Raw genomic sequence first — 26,517 nt, forward strand, 5'->3', positions numbered from 1 at the left:
TTTCCACCATAATTTACAAATAAATTCTTTAAAAATCCTACAATGTGATTTCCTGGATTTTTTTTTTCTCATTTTGTCTCTCATAGTTGAAGTGTACCTATGATGAAAATTACAGCCCTCTCTCATCTTTCTAAGTAGGAGAACTTGCACAATCAGTGGCTGACTAAATACTTTTTGACCCCACTGTATATGGTTAGTGAAGTTGATAAAATGGACAGTGTTTAGAAACAAGGAGATGGTTTTAATGTTATGGCTGATCGGTGTACATACCTACTCCAACACGCGTGAATCCACCAACCGCATCTTTACACTGTACATTGGCAGATTCATAGTCTCCTGCTATTCACTCTCTATTATACCAACACGTGTGATTGCATCTTAACCAAATAGCAAGTCACTGTTGCATCCCCACCCATCCTTCCCTTTTTGACCAGGCATGTGGCACCACTGCAACTCAAACTTGGGTCTCCACTGTGGTAAGCTAGCACATTAGACTGCAGCACCTCTGAAAACCCTATTTGTTGAAGTCTGTATAAATACAAAAATTATGTAGTAAGACCACATATTAATAAAAAGTATTTTTCTTGATTGTTTACTATTGAGATCATATAATAAAGCATTGTAGAATCTATGCTGCAAACATTATTATTTATATGATTTAAATAGTTTATACACATGGTTTTAAGCAGATTTAAATGGAAGCTTGAAACTTAACAAGCCTAAAGATGACTCAGTAATAAAAATTTTCAGTGTTTGTGGAATGGCAACCTGTTACTTCAGCACAATGTCATATGGGATCTTTAATATAATACCTTGCCTACTGTTCTTCTAAAAATGAAAGTCAGAAAATGGCAACGTGGTTCCTGGGAAAGGACTTCTTTCAGGTACTCTGACATGCAGAAGGTAAAATTGGCCCTAGTTGTGAGTGAATGGTTGCATGCATGTGTGTGTGTGTGTGTGTGTGTGTGTGTGTGTGTGTGTTTCCTAGCGATAAACTGTCGCCTTGTCCAGGGTGTATTTCTGCTTTGTGGCTGATGCTTCTGGGTGGTGCCAGACACACTTTGACCTTGATGATGCAGTTGTTGAAAATGAATGATTATTTCTTGTGCCATGAAAATCTCACATAAACAGTTTTATTTGAACCACAATCAGTCAAATAAATGTCATTTCAGTGTTGTTCAGTTAAAAACTAACTAAAAAAAAAAAAAAAAACAGCTGTACAACAAGTGATATTACTTTTAGTCTTTAAACACGCTGAGCGACAAAAATTGCAGCTTTACATCCAGTCTGTATCAGAGTCTTCAATAGAAAATAGCCAGGTACCTGAGGTAAACACAAAACAGAAAAAGTTGAGATTTTGTTTAGATCACAACAAAAAACAACTGTCCTCCTATGCCACTGTACAGTCAACTCCATTCTTAATCAGCCTTAAATGCTTCTTAATACCGGTCTGGAAAGTGAACAGTTTACTGATTTTATTGCTTCAACACAGGAGTTGCCAACCAATATTTTAAAATTAACTTCACACCCTTTTTCTTCTAATGTACAAGGGATTTTCAAAAAGTTTTTGAAACACTTTTATATGTGGAAACGGTGAGGACTGGAGGAGTAGTAATTGGTCATGTCTGACAGAAAGAGCTTATAGTCCGGATTTAGCACCATCTCATTTCCACCTTTTTTAGACCTCTCAAAGAAGCTTTAAGGGGAAGAAGATTTTCATGTGATGATGATGTGAAAGCAGCGGTGCATCAGTGGCTATGTGCCACCAAAAAACGTTTTTGCTGATGGCATTAAAAAGTTGGTGTGACGCTGGAAAAAATGCATTGGAAGGTGACTATTAGAAAAGTGATTTTGAAATTCTTAATAAATAGAATTTTTAAAAGTGTGAAAACTTTTTGAAGAACCCAAATCCTGGTTACAGTTTCTCTTTCACTTGCCCCCTATGCAGGCCAAAAATGGACAGCAGACTAGCACATGCCTCAACTGACACATGTTAAGTTGCTGGCTGTTGCTTTACTCCACCCAGTGGTGGAGCTCCACCCAACCGTCCAACGTTGACATGACTGTGTCACAAAATTCCTGCAGGTACAGTAACACTTACAGATTCAGCGTTGTGTTCCAGACCAGTGTCGTGGTGCTCCATTTCATCATCACGGAACTCCTTTATAACCTGGTTTAATTAAAAGTAGTCAATGACATGCTTTTGAATTTGTAAAATTACATTAAATAATCAAGAATCATACAAGAATAAGTGTGGGGAAACGTGTAACACTTGCAAAAGGGTTTTATTGCAAAAAATACTACAAGTAACTGGTAAAAACAAAACCAGACTGTCATTCTTTCTTTAGCTTTAGTTTTTATTACATACTGTATGTTATACAAAATGACCTTATATTAACTAAATAGTGCAGTACTTATTGGCCTTTCTTGCAAGTCACTGTCTGATCTCTGTTGTAACATGCCTGAAAAAGTATACACATCCAGACTTGAATCTCATACCTGTAGTAACTCTGCATATCTCTCTGGATCTGTTTCCATTAGTGTTCGTATTTGGCTGTTGTAATGTTCTGAGATGCTTTCTTCCACTGCCACAGTGCAGGCCATTGCACCTTCTTTACCCAACATTGCTGTAGAGGCTCCTTAATACACAAAGACATTTAAATATTAATCATAATAATAATAATCTGAATTTAAAATGCAAGCTCTGTTTTTTCTACTTCTTATTATTAGAATCAGCAGAATCAGTCATATTGCAAACTTTAAAGCCAAGTCACATTACAAATAATTACACACTCAAAAATTTGGGACAAGCTTGCTTACCACTCTGTTACACCACTATTCCTATTAATTATATTTTTAATTATTTAAAAATTGGAAATACTAACTGAGGCTAAAGTTTTGTTAACAGAATTTTGATTTTAACATTTTTACTTGATATAAGACTTCAGCTGCTCAACAGTCAGTGGTCACAGATGTCTGATTTTCCTCTTCATGACGCATGATACATTTTCACTAGGAGACATATCTGGACTGCAGGCAAGCCAGTCAAGCAAATGCACTCTGTGACTACAAAGCCATGTGGCTGAAGCATATACAAAATGAAGCTTTGGCCTTGTCTTGCTAAAATAACCATGGACTTCCCAACAAAAGACGCTGACTTAATGGCAGAATGCATTCCCTTCAAAATCTGATGCACCCCAGAACATGACAGATGTTAGCTTTTTTTTTCACAGTCTGGATGGTCCTTGTTGTCTTTGGCACAAATAACTCACCAACCTTTAAAAAAATCAAGCTGAAACACTAACACTGTCTTTTGGACTATCTGAGCTCTGGACAAATTCCCTGAGAAATGTTCTTTTTAAACTAATACAAATCTCTCACAATGGTTGGTACAAAGTGGTCAGATATGATCCATCTGCTTGCTTACAAAGATTGAGCCCATGGTGGACTCTCCTTTTATACCCAAGCATGTTGGCTGTTTATCTTGTTTACCAGCAAGGTAAACATTAACCAAACCTGTTGCCAATTCACCTGCTTTACAGTGGAATGTTTCCCAAAAAGGTGGATCTTGAAAACTCTCTAAACTTTTTACTTTATAGTCCCGCTCCCAACTTTGTCTAAGAAACTTTCATTCTGATACTGTTGTGGTATTGGGTCTACCAGACCTCTTCCTTTTAGCGTTTTCCCAGTTTCCATGTGCCTTTTGATGGCATAGGAAACTGTACCTACAGACAGCTTCACATAAACACATACACTTTTATAAGTTATAATGGTCTGTTGTATAACAGTTCTTTTAGTTCTTGTTTTTATGTGTCCCTTTAACTAATCTGCCTTTTAAAATAATTGTGTTTCTGCACTTTAAAGCATTAAACAGAGTTATTGTATTATTTGAGAAAGAGTCTGACATTATAAGTAGAACTGTAATTATGTAATGTGAATCCACTTATTAGCAACTGATCTGGTAGTGTGCACTACCATATAATCTCAAAATTACAAGTAGTGTCTAGTGTGCATTAGCCTTAACAATAATAAAATGTTACTATATAGTTGCACCCACCAAGTAAAAATCCTGCAATGTTCCAAAAAGGCAGCAACAGCGTTGGTCGTACCCTGTTCTCCCCCAAGATCTCATTAAACTTCTGCAAATGCATCTTCTCTTGGTCCCACATGTGCTGGCAATAACAGAATTAGGCAGTGTCATTAAAATGGGTATATTTTATTTTATTGTTTCTGATTTGCTAGCTGGATGTTGGGGTCAAATTTGTTGCCACAGTGCTAAATTTATCATTTCAATAAAAACATTTTTACTAACTTTACCAGTATGATAAAGAAAAATAGATCTTGGGTCTTGTCATTTCATCTTAAGACTGACATCACACAAGTCTAACAAATTTCCTCAGATTTTTCGATTTAGAGGATGGCAATGCCAATTTTATTTATTTTTTATTTAGTTCTAGAACTTGCTACATTACACTCAACCTTTATTGTTTTAAAAAATATGGATTATGGGTACATTCAATAATGTGTTTAATACCTGGATGAGAGGACCAGACTGAGTTCTTCCTAAAACAGCCATTTGTCCAGCATAGATGCGATTAGCACCATATTCACCAGCATGGTCCACCCGCAGCATGCTGTCCAGCATAGCTTTTTCCTTCTTGTCCCGGGGTGGGGGTAGAACAGTGTAGTTTCTACATGACTGGTAGCTGTTTACTATTACAAACACAACAAGATCAAAAATTAGATACTTTAGTAGTTCAACTGAAATGAAATCTATGTAACACATTTTTTTACATAGTAATATAGGATGTATACACATATTTGACAGAAAAAGTACATATGCTTGTACAGTAGATGCTTTAAATGTACTATCAAATTGTACTTTATAACCATATGCATACGGACTTAAACAACCCTTGTAAAATTTAATTTTTAAAGATTTTTTTTACATAAATAAGTGAACAACCCTTTGTTGTAAACATAGATAAATATTTACATTTTAATTTAGTTCATAATGTATATTTAATTAATAATTCTAACATATTAATAAAAACAGTAATTAAAAAGTGTAATAAACGTAACACATTTTGTTTTATTTAGATTGAGGGATGTTTTTAGCTTCCTGTGCAGCTTTGGTTCAAAGTTAAATAAGATCAGAAACTAATTTCAGTTTAAACTTTTTTTTTTTTTTTACAATAAGTTAATAAAAAAAAAAGCTGATTATCTATTTTGAATTAATATAACAGGTGAATTAAATCTAAGTGTTTAAAATATATTATTAAGGCACATTTGGCAGAAGCTTTGGTCAGAAATTCTGCTCAACTGACTAGGATTTTGACAGGCTTAGTATATGTGTTGTCTTCACCAAGAGAACAGTACAAGTCCAAACATTTTAAAAGCTACAGTTCCAGTAACTCTGTCATGTTGGGGGTGAGGGTTTGTTCGGCTGATGCTGTTTGGGTAAACTTGTCTCTTAAACCTAAGGGTCACAGCAAATTAGTTTAAACGTATTTCGACTAATCAACCGATCTACATGATATAACTAGTAGACAGTTAGTATACGTTATTGCACTGTTCCCACGCAGATAGTTCAACAAGCCAGTAAACACAACTGCAAAATGGGTGCACAGTTTATCTCATAATAGAAAATTATTTACAAAATTGAACTGTATGTAACTGTCACATGTATATATTGTACAGAACTCAGTGACCTTACTATCTATCTACACAAGTTGAATGGTTAGCTTCAGCAGTACGCTTACCTCGATTAATAACTGTCGCGGCTTTTATTGTGTTTAACAACAGCACAAGGTCATGCTTCAGTACGCAGTTTGTAGCTAAATGCATAATTTATAACGATAAATACTTCACTTATAAAAGAGCAAAATTAAACATGCTACACTTATGACACAGTTTTTCTTCTTATACCAAGAACTGGAGAAACAACACCGCGCTTTACCGCCATCAGCTGTACTGGAGTGTAAAACTGTATTACATTACTTACTGTCGCCTCCGAACTTCTGCTGTCCACAAGATTCTGGTGTTCGTGTGAGTTTGTGCCAGTTGGTAAGAAGAGAATTTGTGGGGTCAAACACTGATGTTGGGTGGGTGTAGTTTTACATTTTTTGAAAGATGTTGAGTCCCCAAAGTTTTATGTTGGGCATTCACCTTATAGTAGAATTTCTTTCCTCTTGTTTCAATTTTAGGACAGTTGTGGCCTAATGGTTAAGGTACTGGACTAGTAATCCAAAGGTTGCTGGTTCAAGCCCCACTACAACCAGGTTGCCACTGTTGCACCCTTGAGCAAGGGTCAATTGCTTAGACAGTATACTGCCCCAGTACTGTTAGTCGCTTTGGATAAAAGCATCTGCTAAATGCCGAAAATGTAAATGTAATTGTCTAGAGCAGTGGTCCCCAACCACTGTGCCGCGGATTAGTACTGGTCTGTGAGTCATTTTATTACCGGGCTGCACAGAAAGAATACATAATTAGAGATGGCTAGAAAAGCAGTTTTCACTGCTTCCGTTTCCACACTCCAACATTTCGGGTGTTAATGTCTCCTATCACCCCTAGGTGGGAGCAGCTACTCATTGCATTGAAAAAAGCTAATTCTCAATCAGTGAGCAGTATTGTTACATCCTCCCGCCTTCGCCAGTCCGTGAAATTATATCTTATATGAAACCGGTCCGGGGTGCAAAAAAGGTTGGGGACCGCTGGTCTAGAGAATAATGGAATTAAATTATAATTAAAATAAGCAGTTATAACTGGAATAGGCTTGCATGCAATACACAGTGAGACAGTGAGAAGGTTTTCTGGTTAAGGTTGCGGAAGGAAACACTGGGCACAAGGCTGGAACGCACCAGACTGGGCGCCAATCTAATGCAGGGCTTGTTTTCCACAAAAAACGAGGATTCTTCAAGAAGTATACGCATGCACAGCTGCTTTCACATCATCATCATCATCAAATCTTCTTCCCCTTTAAGCTTCTTTGAGCGGTCCAAAAAGAATGGTGCTAAATCCGTCTCTCAGACACAACCAAAGGTGCCCCCAACGTTTCCAACAAATATATAAAATTGCGGAAACTGTAATAGGTACTATGAGGCTGTATCAGTTTTGATAGCCTACATACTTTAATTCTAGTTGGGCTTCATTAACATTAACCTCATTTAAAATGTAAATGATTATGCATTAACAAGTTGACTAAAACAAGATCACCATATTCATAGGAAGATACTTTGCCCAAATATCACATCTTTTGGGTGAAGGTGTTTCAATTTGTTTAAATGTTCTCAATACAATTAGGACTTAACACTTATATTATTTTTTTTTAGAATATCATGGGGGCTGCCCTGCACCCAGTGTTTCCAGGTGGCGACATAACCCCCACAACCCTGATGACCATTTAATGTTTTCAGGCTGTGCACAGTGAACTATGTATTACAGATAGTCCTTTCTGTATGGTTACTTTCCCTAGTACTAAACAGACGTGCTTAAATTAAAATTAATCTGATTGGTATCTTATCTGGCATAACGATAATTTGTAACCGACAGGTGGCGCCATTGTACCAGGTAAATAACTCTATAGCAGGAACAAAGGGGTCAGTCCACTCGCGTTAAAACAGCAGTTTCACAACATACTGTATACTCAAGGCCTTGAATTTGGTGTTAGAGAAGTACCACAAAGAGTGTGAAGGAGGTGCAGAAGGTAGTGTCTACCTAGGTTATATGTGGAGTTTGCACAGTTGCAATTGGAAATGTTATGCTGATGTCTATAGAATTAAATTAAAATAAACAGGACGTCTAAGTCTGTTTATTAGGATTTTAACGTGTTTTATGTAGTTACTCGTTACACAAGTTTAATCAGTTCACAAGGTTATATCGACACAGTCATGGACAATTTAGTGTCTCCAATTCACCTCACTTGCATGTCTTTGGACTGTGGGAGGAAACCGGAGCCCCCGGAGGAAACCCACGCAGACACGGGGAGAACATGCAAACTCCACACAGAAAGGACCCGGACCGCCCCACCTGGGGATCAAACCCAGGACCTTCTTGCTGTGAGGCAACAGTGCTACCCACTTAGCCACCGTGCCGCCCGGACATCTAAGTAAAAAGAGAATATTTATTGATTCATAAAAGCAATTTTGATAACATAAGCTAACATAATTTAGAGTTGATAAATGTCCTTCTGCAGTCCTATTCTGCTCCCAGCCTCAGTAATTGGTGGAACATCCTTTCGCCTTGATAACCTTTAATAATTTAGTAAGTGCTAACAAGCTTCTGCATCAGAAAAACATCCCCACAAAATCACTGATTTATGTCCATGCTTGATCATGAGGATAAGCCCTGCCATTCTTGCACCGGAAAAGCTGTTGAACATATGGCCAATCAGTCCCAGTTTTGATTTGTCACTCCATAGAACTCTCTGTTCCATTACTCTTCAGGCCTGTCCAAATTTCTTCTTTCTTGGTCATGAGTGGCATGCATTTGGAGTCCAGACAAGTTCTTGGCTGTTAAGTAATCTTCTTATTGTTACCACTGACACGTCAGGTTATACTGTATGACTTTTGCAGTGTTGTTCTGATGAGATTGCTAAGGCCCCTAGACAAAATTATTTTATGACCAGGAAGGCTGCTGCACCATAAGTCTGGACATCCTGGACAATACTCCCAATTGCGTTTCTAGAAATGTTTAAGGTTTTGAAAATCTTCTTATACCCATTGCCCTTTTCGTGCATCATAATGATCTCTTTTTGCATCTTTTTGACAGCATCTTAGTTTCTATTTGGGGAAATGTTGGGAATGGGTTTTGCTTGTGGGATGTTGTACAAACCAGCGTATTATATTATGGGTTAATGAAGTTTTAAAATAAATTGACAGCCCTTGACCTCCGCTATGTGGCTGCAGCCCAGAGGCTAAAAACCACTGCTGTATGTAGTTTTTTTGTTTGTTTTTGGTCCCTGACATCTCAAAAATCTTATCTTAAAAATTATTCTTTTTTTATAGTCTTCCACGTGTATATCAGTTCAAGGCTAGAGCTGTTTTCTGTTTGACTTAACATTGTGCTGTATGTTATATGAGGAACTCCATACTTATTAAGGCTAATACACAAAATGGATCACAAATTATATTTCTCTTATTAAATGGACAAAGCAGAAGACGCCAGAGCAGTTAGTCAAGCAACTAGTCCATATTTTTCTGGCATTACTAAATTTGCATCATTTTAACACATTCAGTCTGTAGTAATTCTCTGAATGTGGAATGTAGAAAGGACTGAATGTGTATTAGCATGTATTGGCAAATAAATGACTAGCCTGTATTCAAGTCCCTTAATACAACATTGACACTAGCATATAACATACTTCAGTTATGTATTCGGTTAATTAGTGAAGTGTGGAAAACATGGTTTATCAACTTAAGATTCAGTGTTTGATTTCCTTACATAGACATGATTGGCTAGATCTGAGGGTGGGCTGGCTGAAGGGATTCCTCATTGCTGCTGCCATTGTAGCCTCTGATGGCTTGACGATGGCACCCGCACAGTGACAGAAAATAATGAAGGTCAGTGCCTGACTCTTCAAACACAATACTGATCTCTGTGTGAAAAAAATTGGTTGGCTACTACACGTGTTATAGAGGGCACATGTTAGGAACAGACTAGGTAATAAAGGGTAAATAATATTTTTTTAATAAACTTTTGAAAAAAAAAAAAAAAAAAAAAAAGAAAGTATATGGCATAAATCTAGAAATATAATCATAAAATTATGCACTAAAACAGGAGGTGTAGATAGTGCAGAAGTTGTTTTATAAAAAAGAGCATGTGTTTGTTATAATATGACTATTGTATCTTATGATCCACTAAGTGGGTAGCACTGTCGCCTCACAGCAAGAAGGTCATGGGTTCGATCCCCAGGTGGGGCAAATATGGTCCTTTCTGTGTGGAGTAACTGCTGCCAAAGGGGCTTTTACAAAGTATTCAGTAAAGTGTTTGAATCAAATCCACAATATAATTAACTGTCAATGAGTTAATATTAATGAATATTTTTTGAATTTTATGAATGAAAGTATTTACGCAGTCTTTTATTCATAGCTGACTTACAAATGGACCAGAATCCAAATAGCTAAAACTGAAAATGGCATTCAAACCTAAAAGTGGTGTAAAATATAACAGAATTTTATCTGACTGAAAAATAAGACTATTATAGACCATTAGTTACATTTGCATGCTGTATCTGAAGCATAACTGTTTGGGTGGATGAAGACAATGCAGTGTTCACTGCTCTTTCATGGTTCTGTTAAGAAAGCAAATAGTTGTGGTGCAGCTTTGACCACGAGCCCCTGGCTAGTGTGAGTCAACATGTCTGCCCACTGCTAAGGGGTACAGAATATGTTTCCCTTGACGTACATAGAGGTTTTTTATTCAGTATTTGCACTGTATTAAGCAAGTTATACTGATGAGCCAAAACATAATGCCCCCTCACTAAATATACTGTTATATAACAGCTATGACCCTGCAAGACATGGGCTGCACAAGACATCTGAAGGTGTCCTTTGGTATTTGTTACCAGCTGGTCATTCAGCTTTTGTATGTTGCAAGGTGGATCACCCTGGTTCACATGGAAGAGCTGTCTCATCACATGATTTCTCAGACTCAGGAGATTACATAAAACATAGCCTCCACCACTCTCTTGTCAATAGAGACACTGCTTTGGCATACCAAGTTGCATAGTCAGTGACACTATGAGCTTTCTATTGTACCTATTAGATCCATTCTAGCTTGCGGTCAGTTGCGTAACCGTCTGTGGTCATTGTTGTCTATTTTTCCTGTTCATGATGTGCCATACATTTTCAATAGAAGACAGATTTGGACTGCAGGCAGGCCAGTCAAGCACATGCAGAATGAAGCCTCTCATTGTTTTCCTGAAATAATGATGGAACTCCTGGTCAAAGACGTTACCTTGATGACATTGATGCACTTTTCCCCAAAAAATAAGCTGTAACATGGACTCCTTTAAGCACAGCATATGTCGTTCGGTCCATCTGAGATGAGCTTGGGCCTAGAGAACTTGGAAGCATTTATCTACAACCCCAAATCAGCAAAATTTGGGACAGTATGGAAAATGCAAATAAAATAAAAATGCAATGTTCTTTACATTTACTTTGACTTTTATTTGATTGCAGACAGGATGAACCTGAGATATTTCATGTTTTGTCTGCTCAACTTAATTTCATTTGTTAATATACCTCCATTCCGGCATTTCAGGCCTGCAACACATTCCAAAAAAAGTTGGGACAGTAAAGCATTTACCATTGTGTAATGTTGCCATTCCTTTTCACCACACTTAAAAGATGTTTTGGAACCGAGGATACCAAGTGATTTAGTGTTTTTATTTGTAGTCAGGTTTTATTTTGTCCCATTCTTCCTGCAAACACGTCTTAAGGTGTGCAACAGTACAGGGTCATCATTGTCACAGTTTTCCTTTCAAAAGTCTCCATTCAAATTCTCTGTTGGGGACAGGTCAGAACTGCAGGCAGGCCAGTCCAGTACCTATATTAATGCATGGCTTTACTTTGCATAATTGAGTTTCAGATTGCATTTTCTGATGAAGCTGAAGAGTGGGACAATGTTTTTACAAAGTACTCCCGAGCCCACTATGTTTATCACAGCAGTATGACAGGTTCTCAGTGGTTTCTGGGCTTGCCCTACATGATCTAAAATTTCTGAATCTTTTCACAATATTTTGCATTCCAAAGTGCGACCTAAATTATTTTTATCTTATTATTATTAAGATGTTCTTTTTCAGGCTGTGACAATTCTCACATGACGTTACCCTTCATGACACGTTTGCTTGCTGAGACTGATCTTCAGTTTATAACCAATCATGACACCCTCACTTGTTAATAGTTCACCTGCTTATTGTGTAAAGTTTCAAAATGGCTTAAATATTCTACACACTCTTCTCTTTTTGCCCTGTCCCACCTTTTTTGGGTGTGTTGCTGGCATCATGTTGAATATTGTTTACATATACAAAATACAATCAACTTAGTCAGCTAAAATATAAAAGTCATTTCTTTGTACTTGTTTTAGTTAAATAAATGGAATAAAAATCTTGTTTTTGTTCATTTAAGAAAATATCTCAACATTTCTAGAAATAGGTTTTGTACAAATACACACTGTGTAGAATGTGGCTTGGCATTGTCTTGTTGAAACAAGCAAGGATGTCCCTATGAAAACATAGTCTAGATGCCAGCATATTTTCTCCAAAATGAGGGGCTGTGCTCCTGTGTCATACAACCCCAAATCAGAAAAAAGCAAAATAAAATAAAAATAAAAAAATCAAATACAATAAAAATGCAGTGTTCCTTACATTTACTTTGACTTTTATTTTATTGCAGACAGTTCAAACCTGAGATATTCATGTTTTGTCTGCTCAACTTTCATTTCATTTGTTAATATACCTCCATTCCTGTCCAAAAGCCAGGGTCTGTCATTTTATGGGGCTGTGTCAGTGCCCTTGGCAAAGGTAATTTACACTTCTGTGATGGCAGCATTAATGCAGAAAAGTACATTGAGATCTTAGAGCAACATATGCTGCCTTCAAGACATCATCTTTTCCAGGAATGTCCAAGCATTTTTTAAAAAGACAATGCAAAACCACATGCTGCACACATTACAAAGGCATGGCTGCGTAAGAAGAGGGTACGGGTACTCAACTGGCCTTCCTGCAGTCCTGACCTGCCCCCAATAGAGAATGTGTGGAGAATTTTGAAACAAAAAATGCGACAACGTCGACTCCGTACTGTTACACATCTTAAGACGTGTTTGCTGGAAGAATGGGACAAAATAAAAGCTGAAACACTAAATCACTTGGTATCCTCGGTGCCAAAACGTCTTTTAAGTGTGGTGAAAAGGAATTGCAACATTACAAAGTGGTAAATGTTTTACTGTCCCAACTTTTTTTGGGATGTGTTGCAGGCCTGAAATGCAGGAATGGAGGTATATTAACAAATGAAATGAAGTTGAGCAGATAAAACATGAAATATCTCAGGTTCATCCTGTCTGCAATCAAATAAAAGTGAAAGTAAACTGTGTTTTTTTATTATTTGCATTTTCCATGCTGTCTCAACTTTTTCTGATTTGGAGTTGTATATCTTGTCATGCTCAAGACATTTATCAGCCGATTACACCTCTTGATAGAGAAAACATAAACAGTGTTTCGATGCTTTATTTGTTACAATATTATTTCTACATCTAAGTTTGTATGAAAACATGCTTAGTCTGTTAGCAGGGATGTCCCCAGGGATGTTTTATCAGTTTTTAATACACTGTAGTTGGATCAGCCAAAACCAGTCATTCTCTGCTCTTAATTAATCCATTAAATTTTTTGCCCAGGGGTAATCATAATAAACAAAAAGCATCACTGGTCTTTCCTGACAATATGCTTTGTTGCTCTGACTAATTGGTGCTGATGTAGGCCAAGTAGCATATGCCGTGGGCCATAATGTACAGTGTATCACAAAAGTGAGTACACCCCTCACATTTCTGCAGATATTTAAGTATATCTTTTCATGGGACAACACTGACAAAATGACACTTTGACACAATGAAAAGTAGTCTGTGTGCAGCTTATATAACAGTGTAAATTTATTCTTCCCTCAAAATAACTCAATATACAGCCATTAATGTCTAAACCACCGGCAACAAAAGTGAGTACACCCCTAAGAGACTACACCCCTAAATGTCCAAATTGAGCACTGCTTGTCATTTTCCCTCCAAAATGTCATGTGATTTGTTAGTGTTACTAGGTCTCAGGTGTGCATAGGGAGCAGGTGTGTTCAATTTAGTAGTACAGCTCTCACACTCTCTCATACTGGTCACTGAAAGTTCCAACATGGCACCTCATGGCAAAGAACTCTCTGAGGATCTTAAAAGACAAATTGTTGCGCTACATGAAGATGGCCAAGGCTACAAGAAGATTGCCAACACCCTGAAACTGAGCTGCAGCACAGTGGCCAAGATCATCCAGTGTTTTAAAAGAGCAGGGTCCACTCAGAACAGACCTCGCGTTGGTCGTCCAAAGAAGCTGAGTGCACGTGCTCAGCATCACATCCAACTGCTGTCTTTGAAAGATAGGCGCAGGAGTGCTGTCAGCATTGCTGCAGAAATTGAAAAGGTGGGGGGTCAGCCTGTCAGTGCTCGGACCATACGCCGCACACTACATCAAATTGGTCTGCATGGCTGTCACCCCAGAAGGAAGCCTCTTCTGAAGTCTCTACACAAGAAAGCCCGCAAACAGTTTGCTGAAGACATGTCAACAAAGGACATGGATTACTGGAACCATGTCCTATGGTCTGATGAGACCAAGATTAATTTGTTTGGTTCAGATGGTCTCAAGCATGTGTGGCGGCAATCAGGTGAGGAGTACAAAGATAAGTGTGTCATGCCTACAGTCAAGCATGGTGGTGGGAATGCCATGGTCTGGGGCTGCATGGGTGCAGCAGGTGTTGGGGAGTTACATTTCATTGAGGAACACATGAACTCCAATATGTACTGTGAAATACTGAAGCAGAGCATGATCCCCTCCCTCCGGAAACTGGGTCGCAGGGCAGTGTTCCAGCATGATAATGACTCTAAGACGACCACTGCTTTATTGAAGAGGCTGAGGGTAAAGGTGATGGACTGGCCAAGCATGTCTCCAGACCTAAACCCAATAGAACATCTTTGGGGCATCCTCAAGTGGAAGGTGGAGGAGCGCAAAGTCTCGAATATCCGCCAGCTCCGTGATGTCGTCATGGAGGAGTGGAAAAGCATTCCAGTGGCAACCTGTGAAGCTCTGGTAAACTCCATGCCCAGGAGAGTTAAGGCAGTTCTGGGAAATAATGTTGGCCACACAAAATATTGACACTTCAGGAACTTTCACTAAGGGGTGTACTCACTTTTGTTGCTGGTGGTTTAGACATTAATGGCTGTATATTGAGTTATTTTGAGGGAAGAATAAATTTACACTGTTATATAAGTTGCACACAGACTACTTTTCATTGTGTCAAAGTGTCATTTTGTCAGTGTTGTCCCATGAAAAGATATACTTAAATATCTGCAGAAATGTGAGGGGTGTACTCACTTTTGTGATACACTGTACATAATGTATCATGGGTATGGTAATGTTTTCAGCCATGTCAGTGGAGCATGCCTTGCAGCATCTACTGCAGAAAACCTCTGGAATGTTCATGATTACCATGAGAGAGAATTGTGTGGAAGAGGTTTAACCCAATGTTTAGACTAAAAGACAGCAGACATTTAACAGCTTATTATATACAGTACATTTGTAGGCAGTATGAGTTTACTATGCCGTGTATAAAGAATGTTTGGGAAACTGTTATGGTCTGGACACGTGCTTATGAACACAATAAGAATCAATGCTACCAAGGATATGGAGGTGATTACCTGATTTTTAAATCCCATACAGAATAGAATAAAGGAGGAGACATAGTATTGTGAAGAAATGACTCTCGGTTATGTAACAGTGGTCTAGTATTTTAGTATTTAATTGTCTCCTCATGTTGCCCCCCAGGCTTGTAAAAGCAATGTCAACAACAGCAAGCATTAAATTCAGATTAAAATTTGTGAGGCCGCTAAGCCACTCTGCTCCTTTTATAGTCCGCTATATAAGTCCATGGTGAGAGACATGCCTAAGTGTTTACACTGAAATATGTGTCTCTTCATCTGTAGCCTTTATTAAACAGCTCAAAACAAGATGCCCTCACAGACAGTGGGAATTCAGCATGTGTCTGGTGGCTGTACACAACGCCTTGTCTGTCTCGGCTGCAATAACACAGCTAGGAACTCAGATCTTCTCACCTGTTTCTGGCTGCGCAACCCTGAAAAAAGCCTGCAACATTTTCATGTCCAGACAGATCTCACTTTTGCTGGTGGAGAACTCAATTTCTTATTGAGACAACAAACAAATTTAAGTATGTGTTTTGCAGACAGGTTAATTAGGAAAACTCTTCACACCTATTTTAATTTTCAGTTTTTTTATGATACCGCTGAAGCCTTAGAGTAGTCTGTGTGTTTTCAGCACAATCTTCCAGGTGTAACTCGTTTTCTTATCATAAACTAGTCTGGATAAATCAGTTACTAAGTAAATGAGTGAGTGTGATGCTCTTCAATGGACTAACACCCTGATGCCCACCATACCCAAATGATAACTTCCAGATGCTGAAGCATAATTTCAGTGTGTTTCCACTGCTCAAGAGTCAAATGGCTGTGTACTTTACACCACTCCAGCTGACACTTGACAGTAAGTGTTGCATCTGAGTTTGGTGAACTTATGCTCTGTGGTTAAGCTGTAGTTGGCTGTAGCTGCTTGCAACTACTGAGGACACCCTCATGTCCCTTAGTTTTTAGTAAACCCTGGCTACAATTGGATTTAACTCAATGACTCACAGACTTGAAGCATAAATAAGCAGTGACTGGAGAAAGTCAGTAGACCCACTGATCAATGTGACCAAATGATAATGTATAATTATTAGGGCCCTACTAAATTCACAGGAAAATTTGCTTAATATCACGGACATCGTTCTTTTAAAAAATTACAGATTTCACAGATTTTTAAAGAAAAGTGACACATTTCACGACAGTCATTAAATAACACTCATGAATTAAATTATAGAATAAATGAAAGCTACAATACACAGCACTTAAGATCTTAAACCTAGAACTTCCAGCGAGGTTGCAAGGCATCATGTTTTGTCTCAAAGATAAAAATAACACAGAATTGGTTGTGAGTTTTCCAAACTCAGTTACCCAAGTAGTGTTTTTAACTGCTTTGACATTTTGACTAACCGATTGCTAACTGAATTGCAGTAGGATTGCTAGTGTAACTTTTTTGTGGTGTAGTGTGCTGACAATGTTTGATGTATGTGTTTATGTATAAAGTGCATTTTGTCCCTCTGGGGATTCCATAATCAATGGGAAAGTGTGCTTCTCTACACACGTGATCATCTATCTGTAGTCTGTGCTGCACCTCAAAAGAAGCCAATAAAGCCAGTAAAGTATTATGCTTGTGATAGCATGTCTATGTACATTTTTTTCCTACTTTATAAATTAAACTCTAAAAACACTCAATTACACTAGGACTCAATTACTGCCTCATAGTGCAAATAAACCAGTAAACGTGAGACGCCTGAATGCTATGTGATTAAAAAAAAAAAAAACGTTAAATTGCTAAACAGAAACTTTACATTTTAAATTCCACAGCAAATTGCATATTACACAACCCATGACTCGATTTTCACAGCCCTAAATTAGGTACGACCTTAATGAGAATGCATGAACATATGAGCCCAGAATAAATACTGGACACTTTACTAGATTATAAGGACCAGGTGTGTAAATGCTATTAGCATCTAAGCAGTTATTAGTAGTTTGCTAATAGGTCAGGACTGTTTTGTCTGGCGTGCAGTCGACATTAGCATGAAAGTGGCAATGCTGTAGTTTTTTTTTTTTTTTTTTTAAATGTACCCAGTGCAAAGTTATTTCTATGCTACATTTAAGAATAAAACTGTCATGGTCCAAAGTTCTGATGTTCTTAAATGATGTTATTGATGTTCATATTTGGGCAAACACTGGGGACATCTGGATGACAGATGTTATGTCTGCAATAACTAAAATAAATACGCCTCCCAATTGCTCATGAACCTGGAGCAAGCGGAAAAGTATCAAACATATAAACATCTAATGCATTTTTTATTTAGCGTCATACAGTTGGAGCATTTTAATACAGAGATGGAAAGGAACAGTAATACACTGGACTAATTCAAATCCAATTTGCCAATTAGAGAACTACCAAAAAAATATCCTTTTTTTCTGTGGGTGTCTAATGATGTTTCTTTAATCACCATTGTTCTTAGTGGAAAAACTCTAGTAAACATCGCAACACTAACACATACACCTAAATTCTGTTATTTTTAAAATAAGGTATTTTTAGTTCAAAATATGGCAATAAAAATTAGGCCATGTTTGTGTGGTTTGAGTCTGTACCACGATTTATGTCATAGATGAATGGAAGTACGTCACAGTGGAGCTTTGTGTGGGTGCATTCTCCATTAGATTACCAGAATGGCTCCAGTGAGCTGTCTGTGGCCTTATAGATTTCCTTAGACTTCTATTTTGGACCGTGAGTGCCTGTTTTTAGTTTAAAACCCACAGCATCCTAGTAAACATTGTGAAAGTCATTGAGCAATGCTTGATATGTGCTCTGCTCTTACTTTTTACATCTTTTTACACACTAATTTATTATAAACATATCTGTACAAGCTAAAAATATTATTTGTGAGTGTACAGTACACTCACAAAACATAAGGGCATACAAACATACAAGCCCAGTTTTTAAATCGTAAATAATAATAATCCATCAGCGGCATTTATACATAAATTGCCCAATACAGTATTTTTTTCTTCAATTTTGTATTGTTGGTGACCCTCAATTGCCCTCTACATTTTGGCACCCTTTGTCTGCCACATGACACCCTTGCAGGCCGGCGGCTTAACATGTTAGCACATATGAGGTAACTGAGGTAATTCTTCTGCCACTTGTGCCTCAACCTTGACCAGACACTAGAATGAATCTCTCTACAGTGTCCCCTCCCTCAGACATGCCTAATTGCATTTGGTGAGCGCCTGGCCAGGCCGGTGGCACTGCCAAGACTTCAAGACTTTGAGAGTTGCGCCTCAGTGATGGCTTGCATAATGGACTGCAGTGACACCAAAGTGCCACCTCTTTTCCATTCACCTTTAGTAAGATTGGGCATTCATATAATCTCTTTTTCAGGGTTAGCATTAACCAAAGGTGCATGGGACGATGAAGGGCTTATTAAGGTCATCTAACCGGACTTGTCCCAGACCCAGATTTATCCGTCCAACTGCCACATGATAAAACATGATTTTTTAAAAATGCATTTCCACTACTCCAAAATTTAATTACAGTGTTCTCCTAAAGCATACGATGAGGCTGTACCACTGTAGCTAACACATTCAGCATTGTCTATCATGCATAATGGTTTTCAGTACCCCACATTTAGAAAATGTAGACCACTGGTCTCCACCATAGTAAATTTGAAAGAATATGGTTGGTTGTAATTGCTTGTTTGCTCAGACAAACTTCTCCAAACAAGATGCTACAACAGGAGACCACTATTTTATCTTGACATAATTACACAGATGTGAAATTAAGGACTCTTTTATTTTAACTTTCCTCTGGTTAAAAAAGTTGTTGATGCAGTGGGATGTCACAATTTCCAGTATTCCGCTCATCCAGGCGGGAATCCCCAAATGACCACAATCCCTCTTGTGGTTCTGGATATTGCCATGGAATACAATCCGTCTTTTACAGTAAAAGTAATATTGAACTGAATTCACTAAATGTTCATTCTTATGTAGCATGTGGTAGATTTAAATTGATGGACACCAGCATATAATATGTTTTGGAAAAAACTGAAAGGTTCTATAAATTATTTACATTAGCATGTCTTTATGATTGATGTTGCTAGTTGCAAAGTCTCAGACCAGACTGGTGGCAAATAGTTTGATGTTGATGGGATAGCAGTAGTCTGTGAGAGTAGCCTTCAGACAACAAACCCTGCTTAGAGAACATAGACTGACCAGCAGACTAAAGGGGTGAGACAAGAGGAAGAGGGGGCAGACGTCTGAGGCTGTGGGTAAGCGGATGTGAGTGTGGTTGTGTGGTACAGGGGGAGAAGTGCGGAGCAAAACAAGTCGAGTCATAATTGCATGCGTAGGCTGACACATCTGGAGTAACCACTCCTTGGCTTAGAGCCACAGTCTACGCTGCTCCTGAAAAAGTAAAGAAACATGTTTTTTTGCTTGGCCCTCAAAGCAGCGCGTTAATGGTTTTGGCACCTTTCTCTTCGGCCGATGCTAAATTTGTCCACCCATCCCCTCCCGTTTTTCAGAGCGTGGGCCAGAAATGACACCATTATTTTTACCAGACTGTTTTTGCCTAGGGAGATAGAGAGTGTGAAATAGAAAGGAAGTGGAGTTGAGTCGGTCTGAGGTGAGTGCTCTGTGTCTGCCCTCTAGACTGGAGTAGAGTCTAGAACCATTTTTAGTGCTAGTGCCCAGCAACAGTATACAGCTCCTTATCCCAGTAGTTAAAGTCTCCCCATAGGGCATTACACTATGTGGTAACGTGGTGTGGATTAATTTTTAGTGCTTTTGGATCAAGACTTACTTAAAATGGCCAGCAAGAATCTGGCCAACGTCTTTGGCATATAAACTATAAGCAAAGTGCCTTGACACAAAATGTGTTTTGCCAGATATTACAATTTATTTTGCAGAGTTTAGGAGTGACTCAGCCACACCTCAGCACATTTTAGAAGTTTAATCTAGACTGGTGTATATAATCTAGAGTCTTGTACACCCCAGACAGGTAATTTAGTGCTTTCTTATACTGGAGTGAATTGTTGAGGTTAATGTGCTGAGTGAACATACAGATGGGTTTTTAATTAAATGAATAACTGACAAAAAGTACGTTTGAACCCTGAATCTAAGCGATAGTGGGCTAGTGTAATTTACCACTGCACTACCTGAGGGCCCGACTACAGTTAATGATTATGTTAAAAATAAAATAAAAATACCAAATATCGATAGCACTTGTAACTATGCTGAAGCTCTATTTTAGATCATGCTAATTCAATGTCTTGAATGTTTGTTAAGTTACTCCCCCAGCAGTGAGTGTGTAATTTTCTCTGGTTCACTGTAAATTAATTAGAAAAGGAAAGTGTACATTTATTTGAACTGAACAGAACTTATGGCCATTGTTGTTTTAGTAAAGTGCCCGGCCACCACAGCCACCTTGGCATAGATTTAACTATTCTCTGGAACTATACTGTAGAGTACCTTTTTCTGAAAGACATTATCTCCGTTGGTGTAAAGATGGTGATAGAGATTGCTGCATAACAAGTCAGTCCAAAATTTTGACTAGCTGTTCAGCTAGGTTGGGATCTCGTGACTACACAGGTCACAGATTTTTAAAGAAAAATGCCACATTTCTTGGCAGTCATTAAATAACATTCATTAATTAAATGCTAGAATAAATGGAAGCTACAATACACAGCATATCCTACCTAAACGGTTAAATGTAAACCTAGAACATCCAGCTACTGTGCGAGGCTTGATGTTCTGTCCCAAATATGAAAATACTTGTCAGTGTTTTGACTCAGCCCTTTCTGCATTCCTAGGTTGGGATTTTAGTTTTGTTCAAACTCAGTTTCCTGAGTAGTGTTTTTATCTAGTTTAGACTTCGACGTCTTGGTCATTAACCGATTGCTAACTCAATTGCGGTAGGATTGCTAGGCGCACCTCATAGTGCAAATTAACAAATAAACATAAATCACTTGAATGCTATGCGAATGAAAAATTTTAAATCGATAAACACAAACCTTAAATTTTGAATTTTACAGCAAATTGCAAATTACATGGCAAACGGCTCGTTTCATGGTTCGTGATCCGATTTTCACGGCATGAATTAGGTAGGGCCTTAATTATACTGTTCAGTCAAAATGCCTTTCCACTGATGTGCAGCAACGTTGTATTGATTATACCAACAGCATAGCAGAGCCACTGGACCCATTTATTGTATGGGTTAGGAATTTAGGCCTGTTTCAAGCCCTTAGTGTAGGCTACTTACACCGACCAACCATAACATTAAAACCACCTCCTTGTTTCTACACTCACTGTCCATCTTATCAGCTCCACTTACCATATAGAAGCACTTTGTAGTTCTACAAATACTGACTGTAGTCCATTTGTTTCTCTACATACTTTTTAGTCTGCTTTCACCCTGTTCTTCAATGGTCAGGACCACCACAGAGCAGGTATTATTTGTTTGGTGGATCATTCTCAGCACTGCAGTGACACTGACATGGTGGTGGTGTGTTAGAGTGTGTTGTGCTGGTATGAGTGGATAAGACACAGCAAAGCCGATGGAGTTTCTAAACACCTCACTGTCACTGCTGGACTGAGAATAGTACACCAACCAAAAACATCCAGCCAACAGCACCCCATGGGTAGCGTCTTGTGACCACTGATGAAGGTCTAGAAGATGACCAACTCAAACAGCAGCAATAAATGAGCGATCATCTCTGACTTTACATCTACAAGGTGGACCAAGTAGGTAGGAGTGTCTAATAGAGTGGACCGTGAGTGGACATGGTATTTAAAAACTCCATCAGCGCTGCTGTGTCTGATCCACTCGTACCAGCACAACACACACTAACACACCACCACCATGTCATTGTCACTGCAGTGCTGAGAATGATCCACCACCCAAATAATACCTGCTCTGTGGTGGTCCTGTGGGGGTCCTGACCATTGAAGAACAGCTTCATGCAGAGAAACAGATGGACTACAGTCAGTAATTGTAGAACTACAAAGTGCTCTTATATGGTAAGTGGAGCTGATAAAATGGACAGTGAGTGTAGAAACAAGGAGGTTTTAAAGTTATGGCTGATCGGTCAGGGAACACAAGCCATTTGAACAGTCTGAAGCACCTGCCATTCATGCCCTAATAAAAAACCTCCTTCATTCACATGGACTATTTCCTTTTGCCATTTGAAGATCAGCTGGGCTTGCTGAGCATTTATATTACATAGCAATAATAACTTATTTGTCTTTCTTTTTCTATTCAAGTTTTTTGCCTTGTCATGCATGTATACTTTCTCTAAAATCTAGTCTTTTCATTTTTTTTAGTTTGACACATCTCATTATGTTATGCTTTATAACAATGATTTTTATGACTTATGACTTTTATTTTAATGTCTGGTCTCGATTAGCACAAGAACAGTATGACATCTGATATACCAGCTGGTAGAACTGTTTACGTTTCACAAGCCTAAACTACTGTTTGATGTAAACAAAACTTAGATAATTAACCCCTCTAGTTCCGTGGGCTGTGTTATTGCCATAGAACCATGTGTGGTACATTTTTTTCTCCAGCTTCTGCTTCTTAAGATGTAATAGCCTGGTCACACTGTTGTGTAGAGCCAGTTAGTCAATCCCCCGGTGGCTTCATGGTTAACCACCAAGAATGCTTCCATTCATCTCTCTGTTTAACACGTTTGGCACAGTACTGCTGCATTGTTTACACTCTGTAATGGGGGGGCACTTTAAATATGAGTAGGCAACACCATCGCTGACAGCTCTGTAAAAAAATAAATAGTGAAAACCACCGATCTTTGGGGCCAGTGGGTTCAAGTTTAACATAATCGCTCATGAAAGCCGGTTTAATTAAAGACCTGTGTCTGATAGGACATAACTGATATACAATTTGGAGCTGTAATTGAGGTTTTTTGCTCTTCCAGTTAAACAGTGCACACATGTGTAATGAATATGATGTAAATAAGTAAGTTTTAAATGTTTGATTATGTTGATACTGGCTCAGTATTATTGGTTTGACTGGTTGATTGAGCAACAAAGGAAAAAACTGTGAAAGTCAGTTGGTGTAATTTTTTTTTGTAACAAAAAAATTTAGTTTGACGTTTGTCATAGTTTGAAACAGTTAAGTGTGACAAATTGGCAGATATAGGAAAGAGGCTAATACTTTGTCATTGTACACTATTTTTTCTAAAGTAAGGAGAACTGTACAAGCATTTCTGAAAACCTTTTTCAGATTTATCCATTAATGTATCAAAATGCTTTTTAAAATAGATGGAAGGACAACATTTATAAGATCAGATGTGTTTCATGTTTATCCATGTTAGGCTTGACTATGGCTGACATATGATATTTGTCCTCTGACAGTATATCTTATTAGCAGCTGGTGAATTACTACAAAAATCATGAACTATTATGTAAAAGATCTTATCAGACATTCTGCAGTAAGTTACATACAGATCACTGGGTTCATGTAGATTGCATAATTTCTTGGTTTCTCTGTGTGTTTGCCCAGTAAATAGACATGGCTGACCCAGAAAACTATGATGCTTACCTTACTACTGTGCACATGTTGTTGTCTGTTGGTGACACATTTGAAAAGGCTAGGTTTCAACAAAAATGCACCCTATGTCCTTGATGTCGCTGATTAAACATCAGATCAGTTTTTTTGCTCTACAGGCTTTAAGTAAAAACATAGGCTAAGGAGACAAGTGAAAGCTATTGTACTCAGTCATTTAGTTTTAATTTGACTTGATCCATATTAAACTGATTAGCACATAGCAGTTTTGCATTATTATTTAGTCAGCAGTCTGAATTATACAGGCTGGCAAACAAGGCTGATTAATTAAATACCAACTTTGTGTTTAAATGAACAGTAACATTGTAAACACTAGTTAGCTACATTGTCATCAGGATCTGAACTTACATTATGCTGTTTAGTCAAAATGTCTTTACACTTAATAGCAGCAACTTTGTATTGATTACACCAATAGCATAGCATAACAATGCTATCAATGCTGGCAAAACAGTACTCATTTATATACTGCAAGTTAGCCATAGTTACTAAATATCAGCTAAATTGCTAACAATGGTGGACTATCAGCTACAATCCTTCAGTTCCCTACACTGGCTGCAATGGCGTCACTCTCCTTGACAGAACAGCAATTCATCTCGGGGCCTCGCCCCCACCACCCCTTCCAACCTTCTTAGGCATAGCCAACTATGCCTGTATGTAGACATCTGACCGGCTGACAGCACCACTGGGGATTTGAACCCTGAATCCAAGCGATAGTGGGCTAGTGTAATTTACCACTGCGCTACCTGAGGGCCTGACTACAGTTAATATACACCAAATGCTGAAGCTCTATTTTAGATCATGTTAATTCAATGTCTTGAATGTTTGTTAAGTTACTACCCCAGCAGTGAGTGTGTAATTTTATCTGGTTCACTGTCAATTAATTAGAAAAGGTGTAAATTGATTTGAACTGAACATAACTTTTGGTCACTGTTGTTTTTAACATTTTTGGTTTCACCTAAAGGACAGTTTTGCAGATATTTGCTACTGTAGCATGTCCTCACATGGATAGCATGGGTAGGCTTGTTCAGTCATTGGTTTTTCCAAGTCTTGGCTGTGGCTTCTTAGGCCTAAAACTTTCCACCACTCTGCCTGGCTTTTCCAGGACGTTGGACCGTGATGACTAGCATCTGTTCATCTTATGTGAGCTCATAACAGAATACTGAAAGCTTCAAAAGAGACAGACATAATACAAATCAATCTGTCTGTTTCAGTAGTGCCAGTCACCTAATGCAAAGCTCTGTGTTTGTGTGTTTGGGTATGTCTGCATAGCTGGCTGTGTATGTTTGAGGACAGGTCAGTTGGCTCAGGCCATTTTTGTCTGTGCACTGCAAAATACTGGCAGCGTTCCTCTTTCCAAGAAGTGTCATGTATCTTTGAACTGGCAGTGGAATGTTTTGTAGAATTATTTGTATAATGATGTAAAGATGCATTGAATTTGCCACCATTGTGTGGATCTTTATTATAGAGCTTATCAAAATTAACCAGAATGACCAAAAGTTATTAAAACACTACCTTGTGTTTTAATAAAGTTTTTGAATGTGTTTAATTTAGGTAATAAATGTAATGGGAAAGAAAGTGGGAAGAGTGTGAGAGACAGAGAGGGATGAAGAGAGGGAAAGGGAGAGATAGAAAGAGGGACTGGGTAAACGGGAGGAGGGAAAAGTGAGAGGGAGAATATAACCACCCACCTAAGTGGCTGGCATAAAACCGACCAACTTTCAAATAGTCTCAGTAACAAGGAGCGCTCAGTCACTAGGTGTATGGGAGAGGGAGAGACGGAAATTCCTAAAGACTGTTCATTCAAAGAGCAAGAACTGGACTCACACAGTCAGACACTTTCACATCCTGTATCAGGCGACAGAAAAGTACACCAAAAAGTGTGACAGCTTCAGAACCAGGAGAGTTAATGGATACTTTCTGCAGCCTTAATGGCCTTGACCCTCTCTGGGTGAGTGAACAGAACCTGGGGCAAATTTTAAATAAACCCACTAAATATTGTTTTGTATTTATATATAATGTACTTTTCTAACATTGGCGTAAATAATTCTGGGAAATTTGTTAAGCCTTTTGTGATCTGTGACATATGATGTTAATTTGGTTAAATTATTGCTTACTGTATTACATTGTATCTTCAGTAACCCTATGATGCTCAACACCTGTTACTAAAACTGCTGTGCTCATACAAATGGTTGCAGTGTACTAGATGAACTTGATGTATACTAGATAGTATACTAGATGTCTTCTCATTTCATTATTTGGTCACTTCTGCACCTACATATATAACTGTAATATATGTCAATAATCTCTATCTTGCACTTCTGGTTAGATGCTACTGCATTTCATTGGCTCTGTACTTGTACTCTGCACAATGACAATAAAGTTGAATCTAATCTAGTTTAATCTAATGTGTACACGTGCTAACATATATTTAGCTTTCTTACTTTTATTTTTTGTTTGTGCTATTCTACATGATGGACATCTTGTTG

The 26,517-nt window shown here is 38.1% G+C and overlaps 2 protein-coding genes across 2 annotated transcripts in view; one reads left to right on the forward strand and one right to left on the reverse strand.

The window, feature by feature from the left end:
• Window positions 1-1,117: 1,117 nt before the first annotated feature.
• Window positions 1,118-5,910, reverse strand: coq7 (coenzyme Q7 homolog, ubiquinone (yeast)). The gene is made up of 6 exons (XM_062996878.1): window positions 5,763-5,910; window positions 4,535-4,713; window positions 4,058-4,172; window positions 2,500-2,639; window positions 2,102-2,170; window positions 1,118-1,323 (listed from the first exon to the last, which is right to left on the reverse strand). The coding sequence occupies exons 1-6, from the start codon at window positions 5,845-5,847 to the stop codon at window positions 1,246-1,248; spliced, it is 666 nt and encodes a 221-aa protein (XP_062852948.1). The 5' UTR covers window positions 5,848-5,910; the 3' UTR covers window positions 1,118-1,245.
• Window positions 5,911-25,937: 20,027 nt separating this feature from the next.
• abcc6a (ATP-binding cassette, sub-family C (CFTR/MRP), member 6a) overlaps window positions 25,938-26,517 on the forward strand; it is a 41,679-nt gene continuing 41,099 nt past the window's right edge. Inside the window, exon 1 of the mRNA XM_062997719.1 lies at window positions 25,938-25,979. Coding sequence (XP_062853789.1) covers window positions 25,938-25,979 — 42 coding nt within the window. The remainder of the gene's footprint in view (window positions 25,980-26,517) is intronic.

Source organism: Trichomycterus rosablanca, chromosome 6, assembly GCF_030014385.1.
Source record: "Trichomycterus rosablanca isolate fTriRos1 chromosome 6, fTriRos1.hap1, whole genome shotgun sequence".
Classification (NCBI taxonomy): Eukaryota; Metazoa; Chordata; class Actinopteri; order Siluriformes; family Trichomycteridae; genus Trichomycterus; species Trichomycterus rosablanca.